General features: G+C 46.8%; 1 protein-coding gene across 1 annotated transcript; it reads right to left on the minus strand.

Moving 5' to 3' along the window:
• Positions 1-242: 242 nt before the first annotated feature.
• Positions 243-6,701, minus strand: C9H3orf80 (chromosome 9 C3orf80 homolog). The gene is made up of 3 exons (XM_029617375.1): positions 6,656-6,701; positions 1,948-3,091; positions 243-852 (listed from the first exon to the last, which is right to left on the minus strand). Exons 1-2 carry the CDS (start codon positions 6,699-6,701, stop codon positions 2,517-2,519), a joined length of 621 nt encoding a protein of 206 aa, XP_029473235.1. The 3' UTR covers positions 243-852; positions 1,948-2,516.
• Positions 6,702-10,647: the final 3,946 nt, after the last annotated feature.

A 10,647-nucleotide genomic window follows, 5' to 3' on the forward strand; every position in this document is an offset into this window, starting at 1 on the left:
GCACAATAATCGTAATTAACAGGTGAAGGTTGTGACCCTTGGTTTTTTTTCATTGTTGCGTTTTAATCAGTTTAAACTCAAGTACCAGCGGTTTATTGTAAGGTGAAAACGAAAGCCACCATCCGATCACTTAAGCAGCCATTACCCTTGCTCAGTTTTCAATCTGGAATTAACCTGCTGACCCCAGGTTTCATAAAGCAGCCTGATCCTTTTATCCCAGAGCAGAAAAGCACGAGTAACCTGCAGAACAAGTGCTGAGCCAGCAGAAAGACAGCATTTCTTACCTGGGGTATATGGGGGGGGGGCTAAACATGGGCTTCAACAAGCACTGGACAAAATCTTTTATTTGTGCAATTATCGGATAAACGCACAGCATTCAAGGAGTAAACCTCCAAAAATAATTCCGCAAACTTCTTTATTTCTCTTTTGGAATTGCTTGGTTCTGTTTTCGTCTCACAGGACTGAACCTGGATCATTCTCTTATTACAAAAGACAATTTATTAGCTCATTATTATTATTACCTTCTGAAGGAGCAGCTCGGAGGCGATGGCTCCTTATGCTGGAAACCTCAAACTTCACCTTCCTATATATCCCCCCCTCCCCCCCCCCCAAGCTTTGCACTGTGACCCTGGTAGCACAGCCCTGACCTCTCGGCAGAGAGCACGGATCGCCAGTGGCAGAGCTGCAATTAGCCGTCATCTTCAAAGCAAGCGTTGGGCGTCCTTTAGGGAAGCAACGAGGGTCCCTCTCTCGGCGCGAGACTTCCAGGCGCCGCTGGGCTTCGCTCACACCGTGTCCAGGGCCACTTTCCCCGTCCGAAATCCGGGCTCACAGAAGATCTGAGAGGCCTCACTTTAAAAAAAAAAAAAAAAAAGATATATATTCCGTAACCTTTCCCCCAGGGCCAGCTCGGTCGGCAGGATTTCTGGAAACTTTGTACAAAGTGTTTAAGAGAGATAAGGCCAGGATTACTCTAAAGCTGGCTTTGAAAGTAAGGCACTTCGAAAATAATATTAGCAAAGAAAAAAAGGTCCTGCAGCGACAGATTTTCTAACAGGATTGGCTGTCGATTATCATGGCTAAGAAAATGCAGGAAACAAGAACGTACACAGTGCAAATAAACAGACTTAAGCCCCGGAATTTGCTTTTTCCTACCCATCTCATGCATTTCTTTCTCCTCGGTGTTTGGCCGGGCACACGGCCGGGCGTCCTCTTTGGTTTCTGGAATGACCTTTCTTGGATTCGCGTGCTTTGATTTTGGTAACAGTGACAGAAAAATAAAAGCTAACCCTTCATTTTCATCCTCCTGAAAGCTCTGGACATTCACAAGCACAGGAGCACCAGCATTTAGCCCCTTAGTTTCCTCCCAGTCTGGAAGTCATCCTAGCGTCCATTTATAGAAGGGGAAGTGGAGTCAGCTGCTTTCTGTAGGGCGCTGCAGTAAGAACAGACTTCAGACGCTGCATTATTCCTAAACCTCCCATAAACCGAACTGAACAGATCTGTAGCACTGACTTCCAAAGTTTACAATTTCCAAGGGAAATGAACATAATTCGAAATCCGGACAACAGGAAAGCTTTCCAAAACTATTAAAAAAAAATGAAATTTCAGGGCAAATATTCTGTAATAGGCCCCTGGGTCGTTGTCCCCGCATTATCTTATCAGAGCGAACGCCGCTCCTTTCAGATGCCCCTTACAAGAATGAAGTGATGTGAAAGCGCAGTCTGTGGAGAAGTGCGTGGTCGGATCCTTCCCAACAGATGTGAACCTCTGTACTGCATAAAGTGCAGCTTCTGCCTGGGATTCAGCTTCTAAATGCTTTGCGGAGCACTCCGGCAGTTGAAAGGGGCGCTTGCTCATCATTGCAGGCAGTACGTGGCTAGTTTTTCGAAGGGTTGTGTGTGTGTGTGTGTGTGTGTGTGTGTGTGTGTAAAGATAGCTTATTACCTTTTTAGATGCAGTACTACTTTTAGAAATGTTTCGAGCCATTCTTCTGTGTATGCATAAGAGTGCGTTAAAAGCCATGAGCCGCGCGATCTATGGGAAGCCACAGCGCGTCCACCTGGAAAGGGAGAGTGCGGGCTCTGCCTGCAGGATAACCCAGCGCAGCCCATCCGTGCCGTACACCGCTTCCCTCCAGTTACAATTCCGCAGGCACTTGCCGGAAACAAGGAGGAGGCTGGCTTTCCGCACCTGCTGATGGAGTCACTTTTGTGTGCTGCGACGTCCACAAGTTGATCGATTATCCAGAAAGTCCAGAAGTGACTTCTTTTTTTTTTTTTGTGCCATTTGGGGCTCCCTCCGCCCGCAAGATAAAACGAATGCAGCTAAGGCTGGCGCACAGGCTTCTTTGGAAGTTGGATTTTCTTTCCCCCCCCCCCTGTAGGTGCAAGTCGATGCCTTGGCGCCCTAGACTTGCGCCGAGGGAAGGCAGCGCCTCCATCGCGGGCGGTGCAGCAGCCAGGAGGGGGCGCTGCGCAGGGGCGGGGCCGCCGGCAGGATCCGCAGCAGCAGCTTCAGCTGGGCGCGGCGGCGTCGGCGCCCCGGGCCGGGGAGCCGGGCCGAGCGGTGCCCATGGACTCCTCGTAGCTGGGCAGCGACTTCACCTCCTCGTAGCTGGGCAGCTGCAGCCGGGCCGGCGCCGCCAGCGCGTGCAGCTCCTGCCCGCCGTCCAGCAGCGAGTCCTGCGAGCTGGCCGCCGTCCGGTTGAGGAGGGCCGGCCCCTCGCGCTGGGGGCTGCGGCGGCGGGGGCGCCGGCGGCCGTAGCCGCGGGGGCTGGGGCAGATGATGCGCTGCAGGAAGTAGCCCAGGGCGAAGAGGACGAGCAGGATGAGGAGCCCGGAGAGCTTGCGCACGAACCAGCCCACGTTGTCCAGGAAGGTGTGGAAGGGCAGCTTGCAGCACTTGATCTCCGTGTGGCTGGCGTTGCCGAAGACGCAGCAGCCCTCCTTCTCGGCGCACAGCAGCTCCCCGCACGTCCAGCCCGCAGCCGCCGCCGCCGGAGCCCAGGCCAGCAGCAGGAGCCCCCCTCGGGGGGCGCCCGGCAGCCTCCCCGCCAGAGTTGCCGGAGCCCCGCGGAGCGCCCGCCCGCCTCACATCTTGGGCAGGAGCGCAAAGTGCTGCGGCGCCGCTGCAACGCGCCCTTTAGTGCGGCTGGGACGTGGGGCTCCCCCGCCGCTCCATCACTTGCGCGCCTGCGGGCGCCAGCTGCGCGCCCACATCTGGCCGGCCATGGCAAGGGTTAAGCGGGAAGGCGGCCGGCAGCGAGCAGGCTTGCTGCAGCTTTAATCTTCATTAATCTGTCTGTCCTCTCTCAAGCAGACGGAGCCGCTCGCAGGTTTCCATACTTAAGTGATTGCTTATGTAAATATACTTACTGCTGGGATTCTCTTACCAGACTCCTTGGGCTTTTTTTTTTTCCTGATTAAAAATTCATGATCCCCATTTAGCTGATGCGATTGGGCTTAATGCAGCTGCTCCTCCATTAGGCAGTGATTTACTACTTTCCGAGCGCTTGGCTGCAAGCTGCGCCCTGGTTCTTGATGCTGCTTTAAAATACTTTAATTTTTTTCCCCCTTTTGCGCGGAAGAAGCTTACCCAGTTAGCACCTAGGTATCTAAAATATGTTAAGTGTTTGCCATTTTCTTATGTTACTTTACTTTAAAAACAGAATAGATGGCCAATAAACAAATTGTATAGAATCGAACTCCAATTTACTCAGCTGCTTGTGCATCAGCTGAATTACAGAGTAATGATCCCAGGTTTCACCTCCCCTTAAAATGAATTGAATGCACTTTGTATTACTCTTGTGATGTTCTTAAGCTTCAAGAAAGCATTTTGGGAAATGGGTTGTGTTATGTTAAGGAACACGAATGTTCCAGGTGGAAATGTTTCCTTTTTCCAAACAGTTGAGACAATGTGTCTTGTTCACTTGCAACCACGATAGGAAGGAGATTAATGGAAACCTATGAAAACATTACATGGTCCCAATGTGGTCTGGTAAATTGAGATGACTTTCGAATGGAGAGGTTTTTACACCCGTGAAGATAATAAAAACATCAGAATTTGCCAAACTGGGTGAGACCGAGGGTCCATCAAGGTCAGTATCCTGTTTCCAACAGTGCCCAATCCAGATCACAGGTACCTGGCAAGATCCCAAACAGGCACTTGTGACCTCAGAAATAGTACTTTATATGCTTTGGACTCTTCTCCTGTTACCTTCTCTCAAATTATTTTCCCATACCCAGAAGGAAGAAGTAATTACAACATGGTTAAAAATGTGTAATGGCCCAAGGTTACCAAAATAGTGCAGGGAAGAGTCTCAGTCCATCAGCATGACACAGTATTGTGGACTGCCACTGGTGTGATCCCACCTATTTACGTTTTTATTATTTTCCATCAGTGGAGTACAAACAACCATCATGTTGAAACACACTGGGTACATTAAACCACTGAAAGCACAGCAAGTAAACACACTTTCAAGTGAACCGAACTGACCCCCCCCCCCCTCCCCATGCCCTCCCCCTCCCCCCAGGTAATAGGGTACCAGTCCATTACCAAAACACCCAAAAGAGTCTGACGTGGAACAAAATCAGACGAGGTATTGACCTCCAGGGACTAGAGTCCTCCAGCTGGTAAGTTCGCTCTGCGTCGCCACAGGTAATCCTTTAAGAGTAGGCTTCACTCAGCAAAGCCCAGCCCCCTGCCCAGATGTCGCATCGGTCCAAGATCAAAGCCGAATAGTCCAAGAACGGTTTCCAGATCTTGAGATAGGAGGATAGTTGGTTGTGTTTAGTTGCCGTTAATGAAGCCAGTCTCTGATATCGATGTAATAAAGTAACAATGTCAGTAAGTCATGGGACCAAAGCAATCAGAGTACGGGTTGCAATAAACATTTGCATACAAAATCGCTGATGGTGCTTATTAACAGTATCTGGGAAAATTTGTAAGAGCGCTGATTCAGCAGCAAAAAGTATCGGTACATCCAACACCCTAGTTAACCAAGCAAATACTTCCTCCCACAAAGGAACCAAAACAGTACAGTCCCACCTGTATTTTAACGTAGGAAAACCCCCCCCAAATAAATGTTACAATGCCTGGTGACAACAGGAAGCCTTGAACTCCAATGTTAGCCAGAATGGTACCTCTCTAAGTGCTGATGAAGGAGTTAGGCTGTCCGGGTAGTGGTGCCCCCTTTTCAGGTAATGGCACTTCTGGCTCTGTGACTCATAGAGCCTTCCCCTCCCCCCACCTGGCTAGGAAAGCACTGAAAGGGGTAGAGGCCCAGATTTCTCCCCTACTGGACAAAGTGCTGGAAGGGTAACCTGCCGTGAGCACCATGAAACAACACTGCACTGGCCATTGCAGGGCAGGGAATGTGCTGCTAATTGGGGGCACTGTATCGCAAATCCAAGCCTGTTGGATATTCTGCCTATAGCACAAATGTGCTAGCAGCAGTCACTGAATGGCAGCTAATTGTAAGGAGTCTTTTCCTGGACAAATTAATAATGTCTCTGGCATTGCTAATAGGTAAGTCTTATGATGTGACTGTGCTGAGAGCTTATTTCTCACCAGGCCATCTGATATTGCCCAGAGGTTTCTATTCTATAAAAGGTATCAATACCTTCATGAAACTTGTAGCTTACGTTGCTGAATTTCCCTGGCTAGTAGAAAGCTGCGTCTTGCCTGTGGAGTCTTGCCAAGCTTGACGACGTCGCCTCCTGATTGAGAACACACTTTGCAGTGGCTTGGGAAAAGGCCATTATTGCTGCTGAGGCTGCCTCACAGCACATGAAGGACATCTGTTTGATAGTGTAATGGAAATCACTTGTCAGCTCCCAAAAACTCTATGTCTTTGTGTTGCCGTTGTGATAGGAGCCACACACCAGGTCCATGCTGATTCAAGAACAGCAAGCGTAGCTTTTGGAAGAAGGAATGTCACACAAAAGATCCAAGATGTCCAGGAAGAAAGAAGTCCTGCTTGAGCAGCCGCAAGCCTCTTCTGTACATATTATCGAACCAACCAGATTATCTGTGCCTGATGTAAACCCCAGTCAGTGTGTGAAACGAATCATGACACATCAAAGCATCCACAACACCGAACTGCATAATGGAGCACCAGATGAGATGGACGTAGGCTTGGGCGTTCTTTGTACAGAAGTTCCTGGGAGAAGCAGTGAGCACTCTGGCCTTGACATCATTTGAATTCGTAACTCTCAGTCATCTTTTACATGGCTATCAGAAGAATACCAAGATTTTGTGAGAGTCCCACATGGCACATACCAAGGCAATTCTACCTTCAATATGTTTCTCATGTGGTCAAATCCAAAAGGACGACCACTGAAGGACTACGTTTTATCTAGGGCATGGTGAACCTCTCAACCTTCTATAATTCTGTAACAGTGCTGGCCTCCACCGCCTCCACTGGGAGGCTGTTCCAGGCACTGTCATCTTCGTCTTTGATTCTTACAAGTCCCATACTTAATGCAACACCCAGGCCACCTCGCATGTTTTACAACCAAGTTTTGTAGTAATCGGAACATCTGGCCACCTCGTGCTCTTTGATGTCGCTGCGCCATGCAGGTTGCCCCAGCCTCCTTGGAAGCTTATGGTGCCTGTGCCTTGCCATTCTTCTCTCTCTTGCTTCTTCTCTTACTTTTCTGCTCTTTCTTCCTGCTTCTGATGTTTTCTCTTCCTTGCATCCTTAGTCCTTCCTTTCCAGCTCTTTATTTCTCCCTTTTAGCATTTCTCTTCTCCTTCATAAACCTCCTCCCTGCTTCTTTCCTTTTCTCCTCAGCTCATTGCATTTTTTTATGTATTTCTTGCTTTCCTGTCACTTCATCTTCTCTATTCTCATTTTTTCATCTCTTGCTTTTTTTCTGTGTCTTTCTCTTCCCTGTTTCTTACCTATTTAAAAAAAAAAAAAATTGTGCCTGTTCCTATATTTCACCTTCACTTTTTCTTCAATGTCTCCTGAAGTTTCTAAACACTAAGTGGGCCATTTATCTTCTCATTCATTACATTTAAAAAAAATAAATAAATTGGGGGAGGGGGGCATCATGGGACATAGAAACATAGAAGATATCAGCAGAAAACGATTATTGCTTCCACTCAATTTGCCCAGTTGTTCCTGGCTACTGTGCTGTCCCAGGTTTAACTTGATCTGGTCTTCTCCCGCCTCATGCCACTGAAGTCCCTTTATTCTGCCACTGTTTTGGCTCTTATAACCTCCCCTGGATGACATATCATAAAAGTACCACACAAAGACCAGTAGGAGGCTGGGAGCCAAGTCCTCTTTATCACTGATACAGATTTGAAGTTATTTTATTACATGATATTTAACATAAACCTTGCATACATGGAGAGTGGATCAGAAGAAAGACAAAAATTAAACAGAGCCAATTAACATTTGAGTGCAAACGTCCTTATTACAGAGAAGTTCAGCTTTGGTCAAGGGTACATTCCCTTTCATTGGATGAATTAACAAATAAATTGTCAATTTAGAAATTTCATTTATGATCATAATAGAAGTCCAAATGGAAGAAACAGGAAAAGAAAAACAATCTTTTTCAAATGGTGTTCTGACTTTAACTAAAAGCCAATTTCAGTTTTTCAAATGAATTTAAGATTACAGAATGTATGCAATGCCAGACAGCAATCGTGCACTGCTGGTAGAGCCTTAAATTGCCACAGAAGCTGAATTATGTCTTCAATGATTGCAGACCTCTTCAAGGTGCATTAAGGTCTGTTGTGGAATCCAGTTATCTGCAGTTGGATTCAGATGGATGAGGAAAGGTGAGTACATATTCAGATGCCTAGGCCTTTCCTTCTACCCAGAGAAGGACTACCCCTGGTACATCCCTGGGACATTAAATGTTCAGGGTACTGTGATCTGCAAGACCTGAGGTTGCATCCAAGTGGGCACACATATCTGCATTTTTCTTTCCTCATGTAACCCAATTTACTGCATTTTACTACCCTGATCAGTTTCTACACAGTACACACTTCCAGTGGTCTGCGCTGTCTGTAACTCAAATCTCATTTCACAGACTCTTCAGGTGCAGTAAAATGTAATCCACAGCAATAGAAGTCGGACGGTGATGGTGCTTCTTTCTACCTCTTAATCCTCACTTCATCTTCAAAATGATATTGTTCCTCCATGATCCAAGTTGTTGTTCTCTTTTTCTATCTGAGAGAGTAAGGCCTTTTCCCAGGGTTGTACTGAGCACATAAGCAAACATGTCTCGGGAACCATTTTACTCCTTCACATAGAATATTGATTCCAAGTCATCCGAGTGGTTCTGCTCCCTTGGAAAAGGCCCCTTTCTGGAATGTTCATGCATTCTGCTTTATTAAATATTACAAAGAAAATCACATACATTTTGTTTACAAAGGAGGTTGTCTTCTCTGGACAAGACATGCACTGCCATTGGGTGTCCTGTCTGCATTTAAAGGTGTTGGCTTTACTTTAGCTTCTCCAGATTAGGGTATCAACTGCTGAGAAATGTCCTGTCCAGCAGGGATTATTGTTTAATTACAAGGAATCTTCCTATAAACATTGTTTTGGTGATAAAAAGAATCTCATGAGCAGTAAGATGGACACATCACATGTATTGATTCTCAAAAGCTTGTAAGTTGCTCTGCATCCCCAGTGCAAAAACCCTGTCCATGGTTTCAGTCTGCCTCCATGTAAAAAATAGGGGGAGATGGATGAAGGGCAGGCATTTTACATTAGGCATTTTTATTTCAGCTAAGGATTCAACAAACAAATCCCATAAATGAAACAAAAAAAAAGGAAAACAAAACTAACAACCAAATATGCTGTTTGCTTATTGAGTATTACTCATGCTAAAGGCAATTTTAGTGTTTACGAAGTTGGTCTTTGTGTTTTGACTCTGCCACTGCCAGACTTTCCCTAGCAATATCCACAGGGAACCTTTTACATTTGCAGGCCTTTCCTTAAATAAACCTGCATTCACCATGCAGCCAGCAGTGCTACAGAGGCTGACATGGTGAGGGTTGAAAACTCCCTTGGTAGAAATGAGACCATAATGCTTGCTTAATAAAAGCCCAGGCAGCTTGGGCACGCCACTCGTGACTCTTGCAGAATGACACATAGAGCCACAGATGCACACCTGGTTCACCCCGAATCCATTTCCTACGCTAGTTTTGAAAAGCCGTATTTACTGGCAACTTTAGATAGCAGTGTAGGCTGGAAATGGGAATACTCGGTATGCTAGTACTCAGAAAATAAAACGGGTGATGGATGCCTGGAATAGCCTCTGAGTGGAGGTGGCAAAGCCAAACCATAAGAGAATTCAAGAAAGCTTAGACCAAACACAATATATAATCTATTTGATAGGAGATTCTAGAATGAGGGTTCATGGGATGAGCGTGAAAGGGGGTAGACTCAGGAGTAATCTTAGGAAATATTTCTTTACAGAGAGGTTAGTGGGTGCATGAAGCAGCCTCCCAGTGGAGGTAGTGGTGACAAAAACAGTATCTTAAGTAAATAAAGCATGGGATAAATATAAGGGATTTCTGAGAGAGTGATGGGAATTGTAAGGTTACATTAATTGAATGGATGGGCAGACTAGATGGGCCATATGGTCTTTTTCAGCTATCAAATTTCTATATTTCTATGGAGGTGAGAATAAATCCTAAGATCAGGGAGGTAGGCTCTGTGCTACTACATCAGAAATTGGCAGACTAGGTGGATCTTGTGGTCCTAATATGCTGTCATTTTCTATCTAATTCTCACACGTACATGTATTGCTGAGGGAAAGTCAGTGCACAAATTAAAAATCTGTATGTTTTCAGTATATGTCACTTTCATTTAAATATGGGCAGGCCCGGTGCCACCAGGTGTGCAAACCATGCAATCGCACAGGGCGGCACACCCAGTGGGGTGGCGTCGGCAGCAGGGAGAGGCGCTGGTGGGATGAAGTCCACCGGCGGCAGAAGAAAAAGTCATGTCCAGGTGCTCCTCCTCTTTCCTGCCTGCGCAGCCCTGGAAGAAAAATATTGCCAGAGCTGTGCAGGCTTGAAGGAGGAGGAGCATTGGCTGTGTGCAATGTCAGGGCCGCCGCAAGATGAAATCCCACCTCATGGCGGCTCGAGAAGAGGAGGCCCAGTAGCAGGGCCGCTGCGGATACCACGTCGCAGCAGCCTGAGAAGATCAGGGCCGCTGCAGAGCCCAACCTACTGCAACCTGCGAAGTGGAGGCCTAGAGGTTCGAGAGAGGCTGAGGCCTTAGAGTGTGTGTGTGTGTGTGTGTGTGTGTGTGTATGAGAGTGAGTTGAGAGATTGAATGTATGTGAGAGAGGTGAGAGACTGTGGTGGGAGTGAGAGCCTGTATGTTCGGAGAGAAAGCATGTGAGAGCCTATATGTGTGTGTGTGAGAGAGTGAAACATCATGTGAGAGCCTGTGTGTTTGTGTGAGACAGCATGTGAGAGCCTGTGTGTGTGAGAGTAAGACAGCATTTGAAAGAACATTTTAGAGTAAGCTGTGTGTATGTGAGAGCCTGTCTGTGTGACAGCATATGAGAATGAGAGCCTGAGTGTGTGTTTGAGGGAAGAAGGAAAGAAGACAGGTGGATAGAGAAGAAACAGAAAAAAAAAGACCCTGTAAAAGGAATTGGCAAAAGA

Source organism: Rhinatrema bivittatum, chromosome 9 (genome assembly GCF_901001135.1).
Source record: "Rhinatrema bivittatum chromosome 9, aRhiBiv1.1, whole genome shotgun sequence".
Lineage (NCBI taxonomy): Eukaryota > Metazoa > Chordata > Amphibia > Gymnophiona > Rhinatrematidae > Rhinatrema > Rhinatrema bivittatum.

What these genes read in the sequence shown, in the direction of transcription:
- C9H3orf80 (XM_029617375.1), bottom strand. Translation starts at nt 6,701, where the DNA reads ATGCAAGGAAGAGAAAACATCAGAAGCAGGAAGAAAGAGCAGAAAA. An exon ending in CAGGAAGAAAGAGCAGAAAA is followed by an intron (nt 3,092 to 6,655) that starts GTAAGAGAAGAA and finishes CCAAGATGTGAG; the next exon opens with GCGGGCGGGCGCTCCGCGGG.